Raw genomic sequence first — 25,863 nt, 5'->3', positions numbered from 1 at the left:
AGCTGAATAATGTACAGCATAGTCATTAAATTGTAGCCCTGAAACTAGTTTAACATTGCATGTTGACTATACTTCAATAAATATTAATAGGGTTTTCCGATAGAAATCACGGTGGGTCCCTGAAAGGCATTTACACAGCCGTTACACATATGAAGGCACCTCTGCAGAGATGATAAAGATTTCTCAAATATCTTCAATATTGATTATTAAAAGATTTGACAGAGCTTGCATTGGGAGGGGCAGAGGGAAAGGGAGACTCTCAAGCACACTTCCCACCCAGCTGGCCCAGGCCCCACTTGAGGCTCCACACCACAACCTCGAGATCCTGACCTGAGCCAAAATCAAGAGTCGACGTTTAACTGACTGAACCACCCAGGAGCCCCTCAAATGTTCTTAAGCAAAATTCATGCTGAACCCTTGAGGGTGAGAGGACAGCAGGGACACCAGTCTACCTAGAAGGGTGGGAGGCCTGGAGGACCTGAGGGTGGAAACTAAGATGTGGGAGGGTGCCTTCATCCCATTCCCACCCAGCGTGGTGACAGGACCTCCCCCTGCATGCTTGGCTTTCAAGGGATCCCGATGTGGGACTCGATCCTGGAACTCAGGGATCATGCCTCAAGCTGAAGGCAGATGCCCACTGAGCCACCCAGGTGTCCCATGACTGCGATCTTTATCAATTGATCATTTATTTTTCAACTTTGCCTGTGTTCTTAGGCAGTTACTAGTGCCCAAGGAATGCTAGCATTATATATTGCTATTGGGCATAGCATTATATATTATTACATATAGCATCATTATATACATATAATAATGATGCTATCTATCCATCTCACCTTAAGGGGGTGGGGCTTGGTAGGGTGTCAGCTCATGTTTTACACTCAGCTTGCTTTTTGTTCTCTCATCAACTTGATGGAGGGGTTGAGGGAAAAGGAGGGATCTAGGGTGCTGTGAAGTTTCTGCCTTGTTTGATTGAGTAGAGGGTACCTTGGATCAAGACAGTTGATGCTAGAGGCATTTATAGGTTTGGAGAACACAGAGGTGTCCTATAAATCATTGAATAAATGTTTCTGGGGTGCAGGAAAACCAAACTACATTGGAGATCTATCCTTGGATATCATTAGCATTTTGGAAGTTGTTGAAGCTTTGGGTGCAGATAAGCTCAAGTAGCCTGAGTGCCAGAGTAAGAAGAGAAGTGGTCCAAATTAGGAATCCTGGAAGTGCCAAGATTTGAGGGGCAGGAAAAGAACAGAGCTTGGGAGGGAAACTGGAAATGCAAATGAAAAAGTGCACACTTTATGAGGAATATAGTTTGGATCAGAAGAGAGAGAGAGAGAGAGGGAGGGGGGCAATGATCAGTGGCGATGTTATGCTAAAGACAAGGATGCAGAGTAATGGAGGATTGACTCTGTTCAGCCTTACCAAAGGGAGAGGACTAGAAATCATGTGAAGTGACTTGAGGTCACTGTAAAGACTTCCTAGCAGAACAACCTAGAATAGAAGAGTTTCCCGAGGAAGTCATGGGTCCCTGTGGCTAAATGCATTGAACACTAGTTGATGACCACTTGGCAGGAATGTTGTAGAAAGTATTCAAGCATCAGGGGACTAATTGTACCAAACAGGTCTTTAAAGTCTTTGCAAGTCCTGAGATACTATGATGTTGTATCTTGAAGGTAGGAGGTTGCCTTCTCCTCTTGCCATCTTCAGAAGCGAGGGAGCTATTCCGTAATCTTCCCTTCCCTCTATCATCTGTAACAGAACTGTTACTTACAGAATTAGCTACACTCCCTGGAACATATTTATACTCTAAACCTGGACATCTTTCCAGAAATTTTCAATCTGCTTTACTTTTAGGCAGAACTTCCTTTCATAAACCTTGTTCCAAACAAGAACTTTCATAAATACAAGTTCTTTTGGATTTCCAAAAAGATTACTTACAATTACTTACCATTATGGCAATAAAATCCAAATTAGTATAATTAATATATTTCTCTGTATCCTAAGTGGAACTCACAAAATCTATCTGCCTTCATATTTCCAGACTAGGAATTCTGGTCTTGTCTGCCCTGATGTGAATGCTTTTCCTTCCTTTTATCTGAAACATTTCTAGGCCTTTTTGTTGTCCTTAAAGTGTGGCAACCAGAGTGTGCAGCATTCCGGGTGTAGATGCCCCACTGTTTCAGATGTGACAGACACATTTTAATTCCCATATAATCATCAGCATCACAAAAAAACTGTTTCTCGGGGAATGGTTTAGTGTAATTCTAAGTTCATTTCCTCAGTCACACAGACAACTGAGAAATATTATATGGTATAGTTGTACTTACTTGAGCAAACACTGAGCCCTATACTACACTTACAGGAAAATTGTGAGTTTATCTTTGGCTTTGTCTGACAATAGCCCCAGGGTTGTTCATCCTGTAAACTCTAAGACCTGTAAAACCTTTGTAAAAACTGGACTCTAGCAATGACTTTTCTTCACTTAAAAAAAAAAAGGTTAGGTTACTAGTTATACTCTATAGTTTCCTTCATTTCTGCTTTTATCATTTAGGGTTTATAATTTCAATATTCATTCCTTGTATCTTCACATTCTTTTTTTTTTTTTTTTTTAATTCATAAGAGACACAGACAGAGGCAGAGAGAGAAGCAGACTACATGCAGGGAGCCCGACGTGGGACTCGATCCCAGGTCCCCAGGATCACACCTTGGGCTGAAGGCAGGTGCTAAACCGCTGAGCCTACCCAGGATGCCCTTATCTTCATTCTTGAATCACATTTTTATATCATGTCATAGTCTAGCTTCTGCTTCTATGCTGAAAAGCCATGGGCAGATATTATCAAATAGTGGAATTCTTTTAGAAAGAGCCTCACAGTACAATGATTATACTATGTGGTTATATCATGGCCCTGCGTCTACTGCTGTACACCATAACACAGCTCTCTGGCCCCTGACTTAGGTTATAATGGCATTCTGCTGTCTCATCAGAATTCTTTGTCTTCTACCTATTCCCCTCTGTCCTTTGGTTTAGTTCTGGTTAGGTTGTAGGCATATGTTCTCTTACTGTACCCCACTTGGAGTGGTAAGTCCTGTACATTTTCCTACTTATTGGTATGCTGGTTATAGCCACTGTAAAGCCCTGAATCTTAAGGGCTCAGAGGATTATTTTTCAATTTCCTTACTCTACTTTATGGAGCTCTTTTCATTTGGTGCTGTATTTTAAGTGGAACTGGAAACTTCTTTTCATGTTTAGATAGATAGTCTTTCTTGTACAAAGTGATTATTTCTGAAAGGTTGATGAACTGTTGACTAATGGACTGTGCATCCCTTAAGAGTTGGAATTCACCTCTGTCCACCTCAGCATCCAGCCCGGCATCTGCTACTTAGTAGGCACCAAACAAATATTTGGGTGAATACTTGAAGGGGGAGTCAAAGTACATACTGAGACTATAAGGACCAGGTCTTCTAGAGTCCTTTTCATTTGTCTAAGCTGGAGTATAGTCTTTAAAAAGCCAGAGGTAGAACTAGAGTTGACATTTTTCATAGCTGGCCTCAAAATTGCCCAGGGGAAGGAGGTGGAGCTTAACCAAAGTACAGATTCCTGTGTTGATCCTCTAATCAGAATATCTAGAGGAAGACTAGGAATCTGTATTTTTCATAAGAGGACCAGTTATAATGCAACTAGTTTGTGCTGAACCAGATAACCTCTAATTCCTTTTCAGCAATAACATTCTTTGGTTCAAATATTAACTAGCTGATATGGAACTCTTTTTTTTTTTTTTTTTTTTTTTTTTTTTACTAACCTCATTCTATTTTCCCTTTTTTGTCATTCTCATTCAGAGTCTGCTAAGCCAGTCAGTGATTTCTTCAACAGAGAAGCTCCCCTCCAGAGGCTCTAAGCATTTGAGGTTCACACCTGTTCCCTTTGTGGATGAGATGACCTCGTCAGCTCTGGTCAATATTAATCCCTTTACCCCAGAGTCCTATAGAAAACAATTCCTTCGATCCAATGGCAAGAGGAAAACTCGAGGAGATCTGTAAGTGTACTGTCGCCTCTAACTTTTGGGAACTGGTCTTACTAATGTCAAGTAGAGGGGAGAGCATGAAAGTAAGATTAGGAACAAGAACTCAACTTGAATGCAACTGATATCATGTTCACACATCCCCTCCTTCCTAAATGTTAATGTTGGTTGTAACCTTCTTTGTCATGGAGATTCTAGTGTCTCCCCATTCTGATATGTACTGTAAGGTATCTTCTCTATAAAAGAATAGGGCAGAGTAAGCAATAGACTTTTGACTTCCATTAGCAAAGTGGGCGAGCTATGGAATTGCATTCATGTGGTCTCTGGATAACAAAAGGCTAGCCATTGGGGCAGGTGTAGCTCACAGTTCAAGGAGAATCCTGCTGTTTCGAGTCTAGACTGTGTGACTGAGAGATATAGAGCAAGGATTTGAACCTCTCTGCAGGTGATGGCAGATTGGCTAAAGAGAAAAACATAGTGTTGCTTTTAGAGGTGCTAAGAATGGAAAGCCAAACTGCACAACTCCCCAAGGCCACTGAATATTAGGAATTGTCCAAATGAGGATTGTGCATATAACTGAGGGACACTTCTTTACTACGTCTCTTCATTGCTTCTTTATTACATGATGAAAGCCTCTCTGAAATGGGCCAGTCATTTTTGCTCACATATAGTCAGCAAAATAAATGCACAGCTAACAATCTGAAGTACAAAGAACATTTAATATGTTAGGTTGAGTTGTTTTGTTTGGAATCAATGACTCCGTATCAATCAGCTTTGTGGCCAGAATAGGTTTTCTCAATGCTATCTCCTGCATCTTAAGTAAACAGAACTTTAGTACAAGTATACAGGTCCACTTTTGTTAACAAGAATTCTATTGGTTTTAGCTCTTGAGGATTCTTTGCAAATCATCAGAATTGATTCACCTCTCACTGAAGCTAGTCAGAAGAGACCATTAATTTTAAATCCCTGCAATGAAAGTGATGGCACTTTTGTAACAGCTCTTAGTGCTTCTGAGTACTTTTTCTCCCTTACTTAGTGTACTGTTATTTTTGATGTGGTGTTATAAAGTATTAGAATGTATTATTAAACTTAAGTCACGAATGTCCAGTGTCAATCTGTCCCCATGAGTGTAAAGTCTTCCTCTGTTTACATTTTCTATCCTCTGCTTCTCCAGAAGAAAAATCTATAGCTGGCTGCTCTAGAGATTGAAATATGGCTTAGAGATCCAGAGTGCAACTGCTCATGCCAAAGAGGATGTTTGTCAGAGACTTCAGCTCATTGGAAAGTAACTGAAAATATCTTAGCCAGCGTTAGAGTTTATTCTGCTGTACTGTTGGTTTGCCTGAGAATCTAGTGCAGAGCAGGGGAGGTGGGTGTGGGAGGGGCAGGTCGCAGTGAGGCCAGGAAGAGGGCTCTGTTTCCAATCCTCTGTGTACTCTCACCCCCACTGTTCAGGGTTGCTCTGTTTGCCCAGAACTCCACTACCAACCTTAGCTGATTCCTACTCGTTCTTGGAAACTAAGTTTGCATATCTTCTCTTTTGGGAAAGACTTCATGATTTGGGTGCTGCCTGTAATGTCCTATGATATCTTGTTCTTATTCTTTCAGTTTCTTATGTTGAAATGTTCTATTTATCCCTGTCTTAAAATATAAACTGAAGGAGGGAAGGAATTGTCTTATTTACTCTTACAGTCCCAGAACCTAGTATAGTATCAAGCTTAGTGGTGCTAATCATACATTGATATCACTTCTTCTCCCTCTTTTTTTAAGTGAGGAAGCTGACCCAGGGGAAGGCAAGGTAGAACAAGGGCTGCCTGCCAAGGTGAGCACAGTTCTTTGTTGTAGCTGTCCTAACTTAGTCACTTCTTCCTGTTGCTTCCCTCCCCTCTCTTTCTTTTTTTCTCTCTCTCCCTCCTTACCAACCCCACAACTCACTTTGTAGATTTACAAATGTGCTTTGCAGCTGAATTGATCTGGACTCTCATCAGGGTCTATATTCTTAGCTAGTTATTACTGTATCAGACAGGCCTGATAAGCGTATTGCTGAATCATTACCTTGGAGTGTTGTAAAATTAATGGCTACTGCTTCTATCTTGGATTTAGGGAAAAATTCTATATTCATGGGGTAGAAGGGTGAAGGGAAAATTCAAGATATTTAAGGTCCAAAAATGGAAAGGCAGAAGAGAGAAAAAATGGCATAAAGCTGTAAATTTAGATGTAAAATTTTGGCTCTTAAATGTGTCAGTATCTACTGATTTTTAAATAATGTTCACAATCTTTGAGATAGCATCCCTCATTTGATAACCTAGTCTAAGAAAAAATACTGTAAATATTAGCACCATTATTGCAGCCTTAACTGTAATGGCAAAAAAAAAAAAAAGAGTACTAAATGTCCAATTATAAAAGAATGGCTAAATAAACTATAATTTATAGTAGAATATTAAATTGCCATTAAGAAGTTTATAATACCATGAAAGCATGCTTGTGTTCAATACTCAGTTTATGAAAGTGGAGGGGGAGGGCTTGATGGATGAGTGATGTGGATGGTAAGCTGGCTTATTTGGTGTCTGAGATGAGGATGGGAAGGTAGTGGCTGAGCAACTGGTAGAAGGCCTTGAGGTCTCTGACCAGAAGTTTGGTTTCCTTATAGGAGACAATTAGGTATGTTGGATTCTATCATTTTGCAAAAATAATTTTCACTATTAGAAGAGATGGAAAGAGGGCTGGTAGCTATGGCAGCTCCAGACACGGGGGAAACAGAATTGGAGATTGGCTAAGGGCAATGAAAATTCTAGATCTTGCTAATGAAGACTGATTGGTATTGGATGTTGAAACGAGGAACTAGTAAGGGTCAGGATTGTTTAAACTCAAAGTTAGATGAAAAAATTCTTGCTAACGGGGACATTAGGAAAGGATGACTTCACAGATAAATTAATTTGGATTGAGATTCATATAAATTCATGGAGATTTTTGTCATCTTAGCTACCATTTCCTGATAATTTACTGTGTGCTCGGCATTGAGCTAAGTTACACACACACCCAACCCACTCCTCCCCCCACACGTTTTCTCATGTAATATTCAAAAGCACCCCAAGGAGTGGTTGCTAAGATGCTCACTACTTTAGATCAGGAAACTAATAAGAGTTCAGTGACTTTTGCCTAGGGTTACCTACTAGCTGAGTAATGAGAGATGTTGCTGGTCAGCCAGTAGGTGGAGGGCTTGTTATACCTAAGCACATAAACTAAAATAATCAATTTGACAATTTAGTTCTCTAGACTAAGATTTTTTAGGAAGCAAAGTGAACACAAATAAGTTTATTCAATTTGAGATGGAAACACTAGCAGCCAGAGTGTGATCTAAGTAGACCAGAGTCAAAGGGAGGTGCCCTTTTTTTTTTTTTTCTTAATATATTCTACCTGGATCTCAGCCATTCCTTTAGGAGAGGACAGTAGCTGTTGCAGTGAGCAAGTGCGTCCCCTCTAAAAACCTATTGAGAAGAAGAATATCCCAGACAGAAGAAATAACATAGAAAAAGACTTAATATATGAAAACAATGACAGTGCAGAGTTGTTTAGACAGTTATGAAGAATACAGAGAAGGTAGTCAGCAATTGGGGTGGTTCTTGCTACCATGAATACTGACACAAACAGAATCCAATAGATTGGCCTCAAAAGTCTTTTTGAAAACATACAGAAATTTTTGAATATGCCTTAAGTTTATTGCTCACAATATGTTAGAATTATTTTAATATTTTAATAAAATATTTCAGAGATGTGTTCTACGAGAAACCAATATGGCTTCCCGCTATGAAAAAGAATTCTTGGAGGTAGAAAAAATTGGAGTTGGGGAATTTGGTACAGTCTACAAGTGTATTAAGAGGCTGGATGGATGTGTTTATGCAATAAAACGGTCCATGAAACCTGTTGCAGGATTATCAAATGAGTAAGTACCTTTGAAATGTACTAGAAGTGCACACTTGGATTTGGAAAGTTGTTTCTTGTCAAAACATTTTAAATAATAGTACTGATGTCACCAAAAATATACCTGTTGCTACCCTCTCTATTATATGTGGTCTCACATTCATAAACTTTCTGAATTTTTCTAATCAGAGATCAGTTACTTCCCAAAACATACCATGACCATTTGGGTGCAATCATGTTGTGTTTTTTCATGGCTCCTAAGACTTTTCCTACTGGTCTTACTGCTTTTGCTTTAATGAATAGATTTATGGAATGATCTTCAGCCTGTTAGTTCATTAGAAATATTGCCAAGTAGGAAGTTACTGTTAACTCACTGGTTATCTTGACTTTGTTTTAGTAACGAATTCAATAATGAATTCGGTGTTTTGAAGACTACAAGCGAGGACAAATTAACAATAATTTAAGTTTCATTCCCAGAACTAATTGTCTAGAAGTTCTTCCTTTTACAAAGAAGACAATTATTTTCAGATTCAACCAGTGCTTTTTGTGAACTGTGGGAATGTATTATTAGTTTGCTGAATCTGAAATTATGGACCTTAGAATTCATTTTTTTTATACCGAAATTCATCAAGTACTACATTTTACTTTGTGTGTGTGTGTGTGTTGGATTTTCTATTCCATAATGACTATCTCTGCCCGAGACTGTCCCTGTGACTACATCATCTTGGTGGAAAAAACATTGATTCTAAGGACTGTCTAGCCTTTACAGAGAAGATAGAGAACCTATCACAATATCCATTACCAAGGCCTTTTTGTTAAGCCTGTCGAGGTTTTTAAAAATTGTGATACGGTAAAATTAAGACTCAAAGCCTGTCTGCCATCAAGATAGTAACAACTGAAGATTGCTCTTTACATATGCCGTCTAATCAAAAACCATGGATTTTGGTTCCAGGATGACCAAGGTTCTTGGGTCTATCATCACTGGCTTGACATTGGGTCGGTCACTGAGCTTTCTAAAGCCTTCATCCCTGCCACTATGTCTTACTGAGTAGTTATGGAAATTAAGTGAGATAAAATAGTAAGCAGTGAGTAGTCAGTGTTCTGCCACTGTGAATAATGCCTCATATCTTGTCCTTTTTTTTTTTTTTTTTTAGATTTTATTTATTTATTCGTGAGACACAGAGAGAGAGGCAGAGACACAGGCAGAGGGAGAAGCAGGCTCTGCCTGGGGAGTCTGATGTGGGACTCGATCCCGGACTCTGGGATCATGACCTGAGTCGAAGACAGATGCCCAACCAGGCATCCCTCATATCTTGTCTTTTAAAAAAAAATTTGTATGTATATCATCTTGACTCATTTTTCTTGATGCTTCTCTGTCTTTTAGGAATTTGGCTCTGCATGAAGTTTATGCTCATGCAGTGCTTGGGCATCACCCTCATGTGGTCCGTTACTACTCTGCATGGGCAGAAGATGACCACATGATCATTCAGAATGAATACTGTAATGGTAAGTATGTAGAGTAGTATCTGTGGAGAGGGAGATGAATTTTAAATCAATAGGAAAAAAAATCTTTGCCTCTCCTTCATAGTTTAGGTCAGGATAGCAATACCTAAAAAAAGTCTGTACTACTACAGTTTTGCTTGGAAGCAGTGAGCTGGGGACACTGAGTTGTATTCAAAATGAATTTCTGTTTTATGCTATTTCATATTTCTTTCAGAGCTGATGTGTGGCTGACACATAGAAGCTATCAATCCCTTCACATTTTACTCCATACTTAGAAAACTTTTACTCTAGTGGTTTGAATAGTAGGTAAATCCTCCTCCTCTTACATTTGCAAGGTATTCTAAAAGATGCATGCAAGCCATAAACCCTACTATTTGGGGGGAAGGGAGTGGTAAACTTACACAGCCAACTTTTGATTAATTTTCAAGTGGGTTCCTGAATTGGGGGATAGTTCATGCATCTAGATGCTTCTTATCTTTGAACTTTAGTGTTCTCACTACAATGTGTGGGGTGGGTGCTGGAATGAAATGCAGTGGCTTCAGATATATTCTTGTAGGTCCTTCAGAACCAGACATACACAAGAAACTGGTAAAAAAAAAATTTTCTGGGCTACTTAAATCCAAAAAGTAGTCTTTTGGTTTAACATATTTCTAATCTGTGATTAAGGGGTTGATAAAATCATAGAGTTACACGTGATTATTCTCAGAAATATTTTTTACCAAAATGTTCACTGGTAAAATATGAAAGTGCTACCAAATTAAGTAGAAGCTTGCCAGCTTTTTAGGAGTAGCAACCCATATTCTGGCTATGGTAATATGGGAAAATGGCAAGCCTCCCAAACCTGCTCCCCAACAACATGTACACCCACCCTTAAGTTTCTCTAATAGTACAGTCTTCGAGTAATTTTAGTAACCACCAGATAGCCCCAAGTATGTATGTGCAGCCTGACTTTTGAGGGACAGTGATAAAGTTTCATCATTTTACATACAAATAGGTTAAATGATAATATTATGAAATGCTAGAAACATAGAAAATAGTACACACATGCTGCAAAATAATGATTTGGTATTTCCCTTATTGTTTCCTTAGGGCCTGATTTCCTTGGAGTCTTAACTGTGAACTTTGTTGTGGTTTTTTTCCCCCAAGTTCACCTGAATCCTTTTTTTTCCTAATAATCTCCTTAGGATAAAAAAAAATAGACCCTTTCCTTGTGATTCAGAGGCTGAGATTTTTCTTAATCTTCTCTTCCTAATTTCTTCTTATCATAACCAGGGATTCCCTATTCTCCTCTACCAGTCCCAAAATTGGTTTTATCTTCATGAATTTCAGCTACTAACAAAGATAATATCAAATAACAAAAATTAACCAAGAAAGCCAAACAAAACAAAAGTAATCTTATTCAAAAAGAATAAGATGGAGTGATCTTATTACAAATCATCTTCTGATTCTTTTCAACATTTGAATACCTTCTCAAAGTGTGACGCTATACTAAGTTCTAGGGTGAGATATACTATAGAGTGAGCTAAGGTAAGTCCTTCAAGGAGCTTTACTCCTCTTGCTCTGTTACAATGAATACATAAGAGACCATTTGCTGCAAAGTCAGGTGGATAAAAAGCATTCAGAGAAGATGGATGTGAGCAAGTGACAGCATAGTGTGGTGTTGTGGGCCTAGTCAGGCAGAGCTGGATCTAAGACTAGTGCTGCACGCTTGCTGTAGGATCTCTGGGATGTCAATCCCATTGATTAAAGAAATCATAATATTTATTTATGGGAGTAGTTTGAGAAATAGCAACAATCTATGCCAAATGCTAGCAGTGACAATACCTGATACATAGTAAAAACTCAATAATAGTTGCTATTAGAGCAGTCCAAGAAAAATCTCATAATGGAGGTAAGACTTGAAGGAAACCTTGCAGGATTACCAGAGTTTAAGAAGTAGAGGGAAGACTTCCATTAGAGGAAGAGCATGCAGACAAAGGGCAGGGTACTGGGAATGGGTCTGTACCAGTGGACAGTAAGGACACTGAGAGGATGGAGGTGATCCCTATAAAAGGAAATAAGAGCAACAAGGTAAAGTGTGGGAAGACTTGGCTTTTGGATGTCGGGCAGTCAATTTTGAAGTTGATGTGATAGATTATGAGGAATCCTTGTCTGTTTACCATGGCATCCACTAACTTCACTGTGTACTTGTCAATTAAAATGTAATTCTGATTTTTCAAATTGTAATTCACATACATTGCTTTCAAATATGAACTGATCATCGACAATAAAGCACACCCTTATATTTGTCCTGTTTGTGGTTATGGATAATTCATGTTGAGACTTAGCCCTATGGCTCTAAATGAAGGAGAGTTAAGTCCTAAGTATTTGTAAAATAGCAAAGTACCAGCATCCTATTCCTTCTACTCCTTCTCCCACTCCATCCTCTCCTTCTCCCTCTTGCTCATCTCTTCCTCCTCATGCCTGCCACTCTTTCCCCTATACCCCCAGCCTGTCATAGCAGTCAGGCTAGAACATGTATGGTTATGGTTTTACTAAGATTATAAATTAGATGATTTAGATAATTTACATCATAACTAGTAGAGACCAGCAGTTATCTGATTTTTTTTCCCCCTACTGTGTGTCTTGAGCCCTGAACCAATCAAATGTTCCTTCCTCCACCCTCACCCTTGTCAAGACTCCCTACGTGTCACCTGTGGGCCAGCCTCTGAAGTCTGAAGGTCTTCCACCTAGTAGATCAATTGTGTAACCACCAGGATTCCAAACAATTCAGGTTGGGATGATTAATCTCTCCCCCACACAGTATTTTCTTGTGATAACTTCTGTCACTGAAGTTTTACAGAGCGTGCTCTCCTAGGATGGTGGTTCTTGCATTTGGTCTAGTGATGTGACATCCAGAAGTCCCCATGTCCTCTGTGGTTATATTTTTCTACCAAACAAGGAATCCTGGTTATATTTTTCTACCAAACAAGGAATAACTTTACCAACAGAAAAACAGGATTGTGCTATAGATAGCAACATAAAATCAAGATTTTGAGAATACAAGTGTATGAGCAAAATATCCTGTTTAATTGTTCTGTTTACCTTTCATTGTTGGAAGGCATTTGCTATTTATTTTAGTATCTGTCAGATCTCATAAGCAGATGGAAAAATGTAGCTATGTTTTTACGTTTTTTTTCCCCCCTGCCAAGTAGGGAAAGCACTTTTATCTAAAGGAAATAACTCAGTCACCCATTTCATAAACATGATTTGATAAGAGCTGAGAGCTGGTTGTTTCCTCTTAGGGCACAATGCTGGCAATTATGGTACCATCTTTGGGTGGTACCCTGGGGTATGGAGTTAAGGCTCCAGTGTAGCTGAGATTAGTAAGGATGAAGTTTTTAGTTCATTTGGTATTGCTCTGTCTATAAACACATACTTCCTTAGTACTATTTAGCAAAGAACAGTTAATAACACTCTCTGATAAGAGGGAGACAATAAGCTTCAGCTGTGGCAAAATAAAGACATTCTCCTGACTTTGCACAAATGCTTTTCAGTGAGTTTTACTGTTGATTATCACTTGGATAACTTTTAATATTACCTACAGAGCTTCTAAGTAATTAAAAGTGCTGCTAGCACTGGTGTAGTTACCCTTAATAAATCCCTGTAGCTCTTCAGGGAATTGGCAATACATCTCTGCTTATAATCTAAAGGACCATCTTGAAGGGTTCCTATCTACCCCCAGGATGCTTCCCTCTTTCCACACATTTTATGGGGGCCCTGTCTCATCTTTCCTTTCCCTCTGTTGCCAGGATAGACCTTCAGTTCAGAATATATAGATGACATGCAAGACCTTGAGAAAGTGAAAATGAATGGGTTGGGGCCCTGTCTTGAAGGAGCACCTAGCCTACTAGGGAGGGAGATGGACTCCAGTGGACATGAGATCCTTGGATGTAGGCTTCCTTCTTCTTGCCATATCTCACAGCTTCATCTGCAAACTCAGACTTCAGGTGACTTTGTTTCAACACACTCTTACTTTCTATCTAATGTCCTTTCCACACATAAGTTTTAGAAGATTCCCAGGAAAAAGACACACCATTTACTTTAGGCCTCTTGGTGTTTCTGAAAAGGGCTGAAATTCTCCTTTCTGAATATAATTATTTTAACATGACAGGTCAATATTTATACTGAATTTTACATAGGATACATGAAAGTATGGATTTCCTAAAAAAAAAAAAAAATGCCATTATCACCTCTGATCCTATTGTTCTGGACAGATACTTGAAGGCTGGAGCCCTAACTGCCAGGGAGACCCCAGACTCTAGAATTTGACTGAAGAAGCTGCCAGTAAATGAAAATTAATAAATAAAGGGTTCAGAAGCATTCTAATACCTTAGGAAAGGGGCAAACAAGATCCAGATGGTCAGATGAGTCCAGGCCTTTTTTTTTTTTTTTTTTTTTTAACTTATAACAATGATAAATCAGGAGCCTATCTATAGTTGATAAGCAAATACTATGGCTCAAATAGGATTTAGGTATATATTGAAATTTCATATTTTCCTTGGGTCAGCAATCATTAAATATCCTGATTTTGTTAGATATTTTTAATGGAATTAAACTCAGAATCAATTTCATTAAAGTTACAAGTAGCCTATAATTACTAGCTTGATGCTGAATTAATCATCAATGCCAGCAGTAGTTATTTGTCTAGGCCTGATTGAGCTTCTGGTTAATCATTAGATAACAATTTTAAAATGTTAGCTGGGGCAGACTCAAGGCAATAGAACCATATATTGGATACCTGCAGTATGGCATTTTATTTTCTTTAAAAGTCCTGTAGTTCTTCTCCAACACATCTGTGGAATAGATGGGGCCAAAATTATGTTTTACACTAAAACTGAATAATCTAGACTTGTTGGATTAAACCCCTTCATAAGAATTTTCTTAAATGTTTATTATGCTTTTATCTATTCAGATTCATACCTTTTCTCCATTCTGCGGGGCTGCTCTCTGTTGTTCCTTCCTAGGTGGGAGCTTGCAGACTGCTATATCTGAAAATACAAAGTCTGGCAATCATTTCCCAGAGCTGAAACTCAAGGACATCCTTCTGCAGATTTCCCTTGGGCTTAAGTACATCCACAACTCTGGCATGGTGCATCTGGACATCAAACCTAGTCAGTATGGCTCCCTCTGCTCCTCTCAACAGATTTATTTCTCTCTCCGCTATGTCAGAGTTGGTGCCTGCGTGTCTACTAAGCATTGAAGATGCTGTTTGCTGGCAAAATCTGTTTCCTTCTTTTGTTTCCCTAAAAAATTTAAACGGCTTTATCTATTTTTGCCCTGGGCCCAGGGGACAGAGAGACAGAAGACTCTTTCCCAGACAGCGAAGCCAAAGTATGAAAATAGGTCTCTAACTTACTGCATAGCTAAGTGACAGCATATTGGCTGCATCTGGAATGTATTGACAACTAGTGCTGTATATACTCTTTCTAATTCAGCACTGACTAAAGTGAACAGAAATGAATGGTTTTGGCACTCAATGTGAAACTCCAGGAAATGATGTTACCATTTTTTTTTCAGGCTTATTTTTTTTGTTCTGAGGCTACTAGCCTCTTCAGAGGATGGAATGTGTCTGAGGTCAGTTTCACTCAAAATAGGTATCCTCAATCACTGAGCTGTTCAGAAGTAGTGTGAGGAAAAGAAATCTTGATAGTCTTGTTACAAATACACAGAAAGGAGGGTGGCTAAAATGTCAAACAGAAAAGAATCTTTGGGGTGAAAAAGCTAAGGGATCATTACTTAGGTCAATTGTGTATTTTGTTAGGTAACATCTTCATTTGTCATAAAATGCAATGCGACTCTCCTGTAGTCCCAGAGGAGATTGAAAATGAAGCTGATTGGTTTCTCTCTGCCAATGTGATGTATAAAATTGGTGAGTTGGCCTTAAGCCCTGAGCTGTATATTATCCTGTAAAATTTATAGTGATGACTTCACCTATTTCAGTTTTAAAGACATGCTTTTAGAGAGCTCTATTTCTTTCCTTCTTTTTTTTTTTTTTTCCTTCAGGTGACTTGGGTCATGTGACATCAATAAGCAAACCAAAAGTGGAGGAGGGAGATAGTCGCTTCTTGGCCAATGAGATTTTACAAGAGGTAAAGACTAGGGAAACAGTGTATTTTTTTTTTAATTTATTCATGAGAGACACAGAGACATAGGCAGAGGGAGAAGCAGGCTCCCTCTGGGGAGCCTGATGCGGAACTCGATCCCAGAACCCCAGGATCATGACCTGAGCTGAAGGCAGATGCTCAACCACCAAATCACCCAGGTGCCCCAAACAGAGTATTTTATAATTCCTTGAACCTTTTGACTCTCAAATGAGTGTTCACAGTGCAAAAAATGAAAAATATATATTTATAATTAAAAAAAGGATTTTATTTATTTTACAGTGCAAGAAATGAAAAGTATGTTTACAATTCTTAAAAAAGATTTTCAGAGAAAGAATTAGCATGTGAGTGGGGGGAGGGGTAGAGGGCAAGAGAGAAAGAGAATCTCAAGCAGACTCTGCTGAGTGCAGAGCCCAATGAGGGAGGGGTTTGATCTCATGACTCTGAGATCATGACCTGAGCTGAAATCAAGAGTTGGACATTTAACTGAATGACACACCCAGGCCACCCAAAAAGTATGTATTTATAATTTAAATTTATATTATCCCTTATCCTATTCAGGATTGAGATCAAAGATGATAAACTTTTCCAAAAAATAGCATGAGGAAAGCTGGCTCAATTGTAGATTAATCAATATTTTTACTGTTCTTTATAAAGGTCCTCCTTTACTGTTTCTAGTATTTCTTAGAATTCCTAAACTCATGGATTCCTAAGCAAAAAGGAAGCTTTTATTACTTCAGCCCATCTTTATCATGCTGTCATCCTTTTGATAGTACGACCAGCTCCAGTGAAATGACTTTCAGTTATTGCACACCTTCTAGGATGTCTGTGGAGTCAGGGCTAGGAAGATTTAATACCATCCGGAAGGATAATATCTGTGACCAATCTATGCTTGCTTCTGCCCTACACTCTTCAGGGCACAGTAGTGTGAATCAGGTGGATTTGTGCCGTATCCTCTGTCTTCTCTAGAAGTAAACCACTAGCCATGTCAGATGTGACCTGGCCCATTGTGTCTGTTTAGGCTCATATGCACTCAAATGAACCTCTCTTTAACAGTTGTCTTTAGTCTAGACTCACTTCACTTGGCAAACTAACTGGCATTCCTGTCTTCTGTTTTGAAGGATTATCAGCACCTTCCCAAAGCAGACATATTTGCCTTGGGATTAACAATTGCAGTAGCTGCAGGAGCAGAATCTTTACCCGCAAATGGTGCCAAATGGCATCATATCCGTGAGGGGAACCTTCCAGACATTCCTCAGAAGCTCTCAGAAGAATTTCACAATCTACTCAAGGTGGTATCTCTTAGGAGATGAAGAGAAGATAGAAATGTCTATTTTTTAAAAAAACATAATTGCAAGTAGGTAGGGAAAGGGAAAAGAAGATGTTGGTAGTGCCACTGACAGAGAAAGGGATCCTGATGCCCAGAAAAGACACAGGAGAGATTGAAAGTTTCTCAAAGAAACTTAGGATATTATAACACCTGTTTGTTCTAGTTTAAAATCCTGTTAATTTTTTTTCTCTGCCATTCCCAACAACCCTGTTAAGATGGGTAGTCAGGAAACCTAGGCTTAGAGCATTTCCTGGACTTGTATTCTCACCTTTTGATGATTGCTTAACTTTAAAAGCAAACCTGGTCTATTTGCTTTTTATTTAACTATTGTCATTGGTAATGGCGATATTATGAAAAAATCTGATTTCTGAGTGTATAGAAGAAAGTAAAAGCCACTTTATTGATGAATTACTGGCAATACCACCCAACGTCTGGACTATTGGAAAAAGGCATAATGTCAGGAACCTATGTGTTACTGGTACTCAGTAGCATCTGAGCATGTGTGGGACAAGGAAAGGAGGCTCTTATGTTGAAACAGAGGTACAAGGAAACAACGTTGAGAAGCTTAAGATCATACTAAGAAGACAAAATGTATACATAAGACTTAAGTCATGATTAAAGGAACAGGATTAGTTACGATCCCTACAATAGCCTTAGAAGCATCTACTCTTGGGGATTAAACTTGAGTTTCACAGTTTACCTGAAAACTTCAATTTTAGCTACAGATTTGTCCCTCTTCCATGCTGCTGCTTTCCTGAAAAAACAAGGCAAACCCTTGCTCACAGTGGAGTTTCATGAATAGCATAATTACCCATTTCTATGTGTAAACTGCTCCTAGATTTAGTTAATACATACTGAGTTCTTCAGTGCTGGCCCAGTGCACTTGTTATACATATATGCTAATTCATTTAATTCTTGCAGTAATCCAAAAGGTGAATATTGTTATCCCAGATATCGGGAAAGAGAAAGTGAGTTTCAGCATCGTCAAGCCACTTTCTCAAGCTAGTTAGTGAATGGTGGATCTGGCTCTGAACATTGGTCCCCAAATAGAAGGTTCATATTATATGAACCATTATATGATATTGCTAATTACTATAAATAGTTAAGCTATTTTCTACTGTATTTATGTCGTTTTAGGTTAAGACACTCTCTACCTGAAGATGAATGCTTTTAGGAATACTGTCATGGTGGGGTATACTTAGTTTTAGCTGAAAAGGAGCATGTTGTAGTTGAAAGTAAATGGAACTAGGAGTTGGGTAACTTGAGTTTTAGTCTTGGTCAAGTCACTTTTTATCTTGGACCTCAGTTTGAAAGCAAGTCACTTGGACAAGTCACTTTTAATCTCAGGACCTCTGTTTCTTCCCATTTAAAATGAACACACTCGACTAGCTAATCACCCACTAGCTCTAAAATATGATAAGGACAAGTCAGAGGTACGGATGACGGATGCCACTGTGTAGGGATGATGGTTCCATCCCCGGTGGAACTAAGTTTTTATTTATTTCTTCCCCCATAAAGTTAAAAGCAGAGTTTCACAAAACTCACCAGCAGAAGCTGGGTTGGAGTTGGATTGGGTGGGCAGATTTTCCCAGCAGTAAAGTTTCTATTGCCTTCGTTTTGGTCCGACATCAACAGAACATGATCCACCCTGACCCAAGTGAGAGACCTTCTGCAGCAGGTCTGGCCAGAAGTCGAGTTCTCCGGCCCTCCCTCAGGAAAGCGGAAGAGCTCCAGCAGCAACTTAACTTGGAAAAGTCCAAGACAGCCACACTAGAAAGGTAGTTTTTGTTGTTTGTTTTAAAGTAAGCTATTGGCCCGATGTGGGGCTTGAACTCACAATCCTGAGATTAAGAGTCACTTATTTAACCCATCCCCCCATGCACCTCCTTTCTGGTAACCATCAGGGTTGCTTTTTGTAGTTAAGAGTCTGTTTCTTGATTTATCTCTCTTAGCTCTTCCCTTTGCTTGTTTGTTTTGTTCTTAAATTCTACATATGTTTGAAATCATATGTCTTCCTCTGACCACACTCTCTAGTTCCATTCATATCCTTGCAAATGGCAGGATTTCATTCTTTTTTATGGCCACATAATCCATTAAATATATATAGCACCTCTTCTCTAGCCATTCATGAATTGATGGACATTCAGGTTGCTTTCAAAATTTGGTTATTGCAGATAATGCTGCTTATAAACATAAGGGTGCATCTATCTCTTTGAAAATGTTCTTGTATTTTTGGGGTAAATACTCAGTAGTACAATTGCTGGATTGTAAGGTAGTTCTATTTTTAGCTTTTGAGGAACCTCCACACTGTTTCTCATAGTGGCTGCACCAGTTTGCATTCCCACCAACAGTGCATGAAGGTTTCTTTTTCTCCATATCCTCAGCAACACTTGTTGTTTCTTGTGTTGTTGGTTTTAGCCATTCTGTCAAGTGTGAGGTAATGTCTCATTGTAGTTTCGATCTTCATTTCCCTGATAAGTGATGATGACCAAAATTTCATGTGTCTGTTGGCCATCTGGATGTCTTCTTTGGAGAAATCTCTGTCCACGTCTTCTGCCCATTTTTAATTGGATTTACTTTTTGGGTGTTGAGTTCTATTCTTTGTATGTTTTGGAAACTAATTCTTTTATCAGACATGTCATTTGTCTTATATCTTCTCCCAGTTGCCTGTGTTCTCCACTAGGATTTTGATGGTTTTGATGGATTTTGATGGTTTCAGGTCTCACACCTAGGTCTTTAATCTATTTTGAGTTTATTTTTGTGTATGGTGTAAAGTGGTCCAGTTTCATTCTTTTGCATGTCCTGTCTAGTTTTCCAAACACCATTTGTTGAAGAGACTTTTTTCCATTGGATATACTTTCCTGTTTTATTGGAGATTAATTCACCATATAATTGTGGGTTTATTTCTGGATGTCCATTGATCACATTGATCAGTGTCTATTTTTGTGCCAGGACCATACTGTTTGAATTACTACAGCTTTGTCCTATAACTTGAGCTCTGGAATTCTGATGCCTCCAGCTTTGCTTTTGTTTTTCAAGATTGCTTTGGCTATTCAGGGTCTTTTGTGGTTCCATATAAATCTTTGGATTCCCTGTTCTAGTTCTGTGAAAAATGCTGTTGGTATTTGATAAGGATTGCATTAAATGTGTAGATTGTTTTGGGTAGTATAGACATGTTACTAATACTTGTTCTTCCAACCCATGAGTGTGGATTTTCTTTCCATTTCTTTGTGTCATCTTCAATTTCTTTTATCAGTGTTTTTACAGTTTTCAGAGTATAGGTCTTTCACCTCTTTGATTAGGTTTACTCCCAGGTGTTTTATGGGGTTTGGTGCAGCTGTCAATGGGATTTATTCCTTAATTTCACTTTCTGCTGCTTCATTATTAGTGTATAGAAATGCAACAGATTACTGCATATTGATTTTGTATCCTGAAACTCTACTGAATTTGTTCATCAGTTCTAACAGTTTTTTGGTAGAGTGTTTAGGGTTTTACATATAGTATCATGTCATCTGCAAATAATGAAAGTTTTGCTTTTTTCTTACTGGTTTGCATTCTTTTTCTTTTTGCTTTTCTGTTTGCTGTGGCTAGGACTTCCACTGCTATACTGAGTAAAAATGGTAAGAGTCGACATCCTGGTTTGGTCCCTGACCTTGGGGAAAGTTCTCAGTTTTTCCCTATTAAGGTGGTTGTTAGCTGTGGGTTTTCACAGATGGCCTTTATTGTGTTGAGGTATGTTTCCTCTAAACCTACTTTGTTGAGGGTTTTTTATCATGAATGGATAATTTACTTTGTCAAATGCTTTTTCTGCATCTATTGAACTGATCATATGTTTTTTATCCTTTCTCTTATTGATGTGATGTATCTTATTGATTGATTTGGGAATATTGAACCACCCTTGCAACCTAGGAATAAATTCCACTTGGTTGTGGTGTATGATTTTTTTAATGTATTGTTGAATTCAGTTTTCTAGTATTTTATTGAAATTTTTGCGTCTGTGTTAATCAGAAGGTATTGACCTGTAGTCCTTTTTTAGTGGTATCTTTATCTAGTTTTTATTTTTAAAAATTCTTTTATTTTTAAAAATTCTTAACATAATTTATGCCCCAATCAGTAGGAATTAGGAAATCTAATCTGCCATGTGTTGTGGCATGTGTGTGCCAGCCATTTTTAAAGAAAATCACAGGAGCTAATTTCTTATTCTGTGTATAGCTGAGGGTTGTTTCTATAAATACTGAAATAAAAAAGAAAAATCTATGTTAGTTTAGATCATAAATATCATCTTTAGTTTAGGATCAAGTAATATATTTTTTTTTCCCTTTAATTGCCAGGGAACTGAGAGAAGCTCAGCAGGCCTGGTCCCCCCAGGAAGAGCATAGTGACCCTGGGGTCTCTGGGACCCCCACAGGATCAAGATGTACCAAACGCCTGGTAGGAGGAAAAAGTGCAAAGTCTTCAAGCTTCACCTGTGGGAAGTCTTCCCCATAAGAACTCCCTTCACACCAACCCATCTTTTGCCTTAGTGCTTCCAGAAATAGTTATTGACCATGTCAACCTTCTTGTAAATGGGAAGATTAACCAACTTGAATGCCCAAAGATTTCAATAACCACTCCTAATTTAGCATTTACAGCCAAGGTCCTCAAGCTAGTAAGGCCCTGTATTAGCAACGTCCCAGATACAATAACTGGAAGCATTTATCTTCTCTATTGATATATTCCTAAGGCTACCTATCAACAGTTTGTTCACTTGTCACGCTCACTGATGCACAGTGGGAAAGCACGCATCTCTGAACTGAAAGAGAAGGCAGTGGCCCTAGGCACGCCATATGGAATAAGAGGCTGCTGTAGCTGGTTGCCTACTGAGGAACAGGGACTCTCCCTGCACGTAGAAAGGAATATAATTTTGTTTTGAATTGAGGTAACTGCTTTCAAGAAATGTGCATGTATTTCAGTAATGCTTCTTAGGGGTAAATGATGGTATTCCTAAAATAATTCTCAGCCACTTTGAGCAAGTGGTTTTCCTACTGTATTCTTTCAGTGAAGACAATCCTTTCCTCTGATAGTATATTTATTAAATAAATGGCTTCAACATTATGTGAGGTGGGTAGAGATAGACTATCTATAACTTGTAATTTCTGAACTGGCTATTAACTTATGGAACAAGACCCTGGGTATGGGGTTCAGGGAACATTTAATGTGGTGGTTCTTCAAAATATTTGCCCTAACCCTCTTGTAATTGTTAGGATTGGTTTTGATTTTCTGGGTGTCACCAAATTCTCCTTGACTTTTATCAGAATTTGGCTTTGTTTCCTGTGATTTTATCATATTTTAATCCTGATTATTTTCTCTGTATATATATTTTAAGGGAATAGAACATTTGTAAATAAAGGTTTTTATCTTGTCCAAAGTCAGATATGGGTAAAGTACTCTTCTTTATAATATGTAACCATCAAAGAGTGAGAAATTTCTGTTGGAAACTATTTCATGAGTAGATAGGGAGTAGATAGATGAGAACATTTGGTAGATTGGTAGTAACAGGTCTTGGCTGCAAAGCCCAGCTTTGTGGGCCTAAAAGCCAATAATGGTCAGGCTCTAATATATAAAATACTTCTGTCATAAAGGCATTTGACAACTTCTAGTGCATCATGTTAATTAAGGTAGCCTGTTAATGGTCTGTAGGCTTTTTTGCTGCCTTATATTCTTCTTTACCCTCCATTAAAAAAACAAACAAACAAAAAAAACAAAAACAACAACAAAAAAAAAACAAGTGTTTTTAAATTGAATAGACCATCATAGCATTCTTTGTTCTGTCTTGGAGTAGCAATTATTTCCATGCAGTTAAGTGGGGGTAAAGTGCTCTATATTGCTCATTGTCATTTACAAAAGTCTAGTCTCAATTCACATTTCTAAAATGGAGTTAATTTATCTCTTGCCTCCCAGGCATATCCATTGCAGTGCAAGATCAACCACAATTTGCAATTTAGAAACAGGTATATTGTTAAACATATGCAATGTACAGACCAGAATTCTTTAATTATACTTGTCTTCTCAGACATTGACCACTCGTACTTTTAAGGTCTATGACCTCTTCTTGACCCTGCTCCTCAGAGCCCATGTCAGCACTTGAGTGGATCTGGTGCCAGACTATTGCTTTCTCTCCCTCTCTCTCTGGGGGACTCCAGAGTACCACAAAGTTACTAAACCAGCAGGTGGCTACATAGACACTGTTGAGTGTGAGAGGGACTGAGTCTTCACTGGGCTGAGGATTTCATCCCTTTCAGTTCAGCTGGAAGCTGAAGTTGACCCCTTGCCTCTGTAAGATGCTCCATCCTCAGTCCTAAAGTTCTGTTTTTGCACAGAGATCATAAGGTAACCTAGGAACTAGTTATCAAATGTCATACTATCAAATATTAACATCATTGGACTTACAATATTAAACAAGTTGAACTTAAATATTTTAGGATATAAATGTGCTACTTTTTTTTAAATAATAAATTTGTGCTACTTTTCTATAGATCTTAAACATACACTGATGTTAAGTTGCCAACAGATAATCTTGAGACTTAAAGGAATGATATTGTGCTTTATTAAACTCTTACATATGTATCAGTTTATAGATGCCATTATCTAAAGCTGTATAATGATGAACATTAAAAGATAAAGGTCAACATTTCAGCCTGAAAAATTAAGCTTTTTTATCTCTGTATGAACCATAATTTCAATCCTGAATTACATAAAAATGTCAAGTTGATTTTTAAAAAAAATTTAACAAAAAATAGCTCTAATAACTAATAACTATGAAGTGCTGCTAAAATTGCTTTTGAGCCATTTTAAAGTAGTTGCTGTAATCCATTTAGATAGTAAGTGCTATAATTTTCCACCCGTTATTATGAGGCTTGAGAAAAACTGATTTAGAAACAAAGTGAAAATTGCATTGAAATTTCCAAAAAATGTTTTTATATAGCAATGACATAGGAAGATTTGGACAATCTGTGATAAAGCATTGCCAACACTGGTCTCTACCACTTAATGCCTATATAGCTAAGACTTTTTCTAATTTAGAGGGGAAAAAAGGCAAGGCCAAAGATAACTTTGTGGCCCTGGGCATCTATGACAGATACTTCTCTTTCTCAACTACCTTTGCAAAGGATGAAAGCCCTGAATTATTCCACTACTGCCAGGAGTAATGGTAGCTGATTAAAGTCATATTGCTGTCTGTCAGTACTTCTCAGCATCAAGAAGGCCCTTTCTGGGTCCATGAATGAACTACAGAGAGTCTACAATTATGCAAATTGGAGATTCTTGAAAGAGGCATCTCTATTACAAAAATCCATTTCAGCCACTCTTCCATGTCTCTGATTCTTTTGTTGTTTGTTTTTAGTCTTCTAATTTCAGGCTTATTTGAGTATCCTTCTGGGTTCTTCCTACTTTATCTTCCTATTTCTTTGTTCTGGCCTGTGACCTACACTGTTCTAAAGCCTCTCCTTGCTTTAAAGCATAATTTTTGGTTGGATATTCACAAGGTCCCCGTCCTCTAAGAGCTCACAGTCAATGCGGAGGATGAGCTACCTTCATGGTCATCTAAATTATAATACAAGACTAAGTGTGTAAGAAAGTGAAATGGAAGAACAAAGTAAGGACTTTGAGTAGAGGGTTTTGAAAGTATGGAGAAGGGCATTGCAGATAACAGAACAGTGAGAACATTCTCAGATACTGAGAATGCCTGGCTGGAGCATTTGTTGAGGGGAAGGAGGATGTAGTTGATAAGAAAATGTTTTAGCTCCATTCTTCCATGACGTCTTTTATTTATATATATATAAATATATATATTATATATATAATATATATAAAAGATTTATTTATATATAATATATATTTTTTATTATATATATATATTTATTTTATATATAATATATATAAATAAAATATTTTATTCATTTATTCATGAGAATACACAGGAGAGCGAGAGAGAGGCAGAGACACAGGCAGGGGGAGAAGCAGGCTCCATGCAGGGAGCCCGACGTGGGACTCGATCCCGGGTCTCCAGGATCAGGCCCTGGGCTGAAAGCGGTGCTAAACCACTGAGCCACCTGGGCTGCCCACATTTATATATTTTGTATATTTTAATGTTTTTCTTGTTAAGAGTTAAAAAGAAAGCAGCACATACAATTTGGTCCAATAGTCTAAGAACATGTGTATTGGTAATTCCTGTCTGAGAATTGAGATTAGTTTAAGATGCTATTTAGATTAAGATGTTATGTATAAAGTTATGAGTTTCCTCAAGGCTGTTTTCAATTGGCATGCTTTCTGCTTTTTTAATTCTAAACAACCCTTTCCGCGCTCCTCAGAAGTATGGGCAGATACAAAGAGGGAGAGGTCATGGTATAATGAAATAAATTTAGGGCTGAGCAGATATGAATAAACTGGATGTAGGTGATTAGGAAGAGGTTTTAAAGATGACTCCAAAGTTCAACTCAGGGATAATGTTGGTACCATTAAAGTAAACAGAGTTTAGAAGGGGTAAATTGGTTTTGGAGGAAAGGATGAATTTTGCTTATTTTGCTTTCGTTCATCTGAACAGCTCAAGTAGAAGGAAGATTTTTCTTTTAAAGGATTTTTTTCAACATTTTCTAAAAAAAAATATTTTATGTATTTATTCATGAGAGAGAGAGAGAGAGAGAGAGAGGGGGGGGCAGAGACACAGGCAGGGGGAGAAGCAGGCTCCATGCAGGGAGCCCGATGCGGGACTCGATCCCGGGACCCCAGGATCATGCCCTGAGCCAAAGGCAGATGGTCAACCACTGAGCCACCCAGGGGTCCCAAGATTTTATTTATTTTAGAGGTAGGGGAGGAAGGGGCAGAGGGAGAGATAGTCTCCAGCCAGCTTGGGCTGAGCATGAGCCTGAGGTGAGGCTGGATCTCAGGACCCCGAGCCTGAACCAAGAGTTAG

At 38.3% G+C, this 25,863-nt stretch overlaps 1 protein-coding gene across 1 annotated transcript in view; it reads left to right on the top strand.

Moving 5' to 3' along the window:
• WEE2 (WEE2 oocyte meiosis inhibiting kinase) overlaps nucleotides 1-22,318 on the top strand; it is a 32,675-nt gene extending 10,357 nt beyond the window's left edge. The window contains exons 2-11 of the mRNA XM_038559370.1: nucleotides 3,835-4,031; nucleotides 5,787-5,838; nucleotides 7,787-7,959; nucleotides 9,322-9,443; nucleotides 14,447-14,593; nucleotides 15,244-15,351; nucleotides 15,486-15,571; nucleotides 16,705-16,875; nucleotides 18,549-18,691; nucleotides 21,245-22,318. Of these exons, the coding sequence (XP_038415298.1) occupies nucleotides 3,835-4,031; nucleotides 5,787-5,838; nucleotides 7,787-7,959; nucleotides 9,322-9,443; nucleotides 14,447-14,593; nucleotides 15,244-15,351; nucleotides 15,486-15,571; nucleotides 16,705-16,875; nucleotides 18,549-18,691; nucleotides 21,245-21,401 (1,356 nt within the window). The 3' untranslated portion in view covers nucleotides 21,402-22,318. The remainder of the gene's footprint in view (nucleotides 1-3,834; nucleotides 4,032-5,786; nucleotides 5,839-7,786; nucleotides 7,960-9,321; nucleotides 9,444-14,446; nucleotides 14,594-15,243; nucleotides 15,352-15,485; nucleotides 15,572-16,704; nucleotides 16,876-18,548; nucleotides 18,692-21,244) is intronic.
• The last annotated feature ends 3,545 nt before the right edge of the window (nucleotides 22,319-25,863 follow it).

Source organism: Canis lupus, chromosome 16, assembly GCF_011100685.1.
Source record: "Canis lupus familiaris isolate Mischka breed German Shepherd chromosome 16, alternate assembly UU_Cfam_GSD_1.0, whole genome shotgun sequence".
NCBI lineage: Eukaryota > Metazoa > Chordata > Mammalia > Carnivora > Canidae > Canis > Canis lupus.
This window is presented reverse-complemented; position numbering and strand designations above follow the sequence as displayed.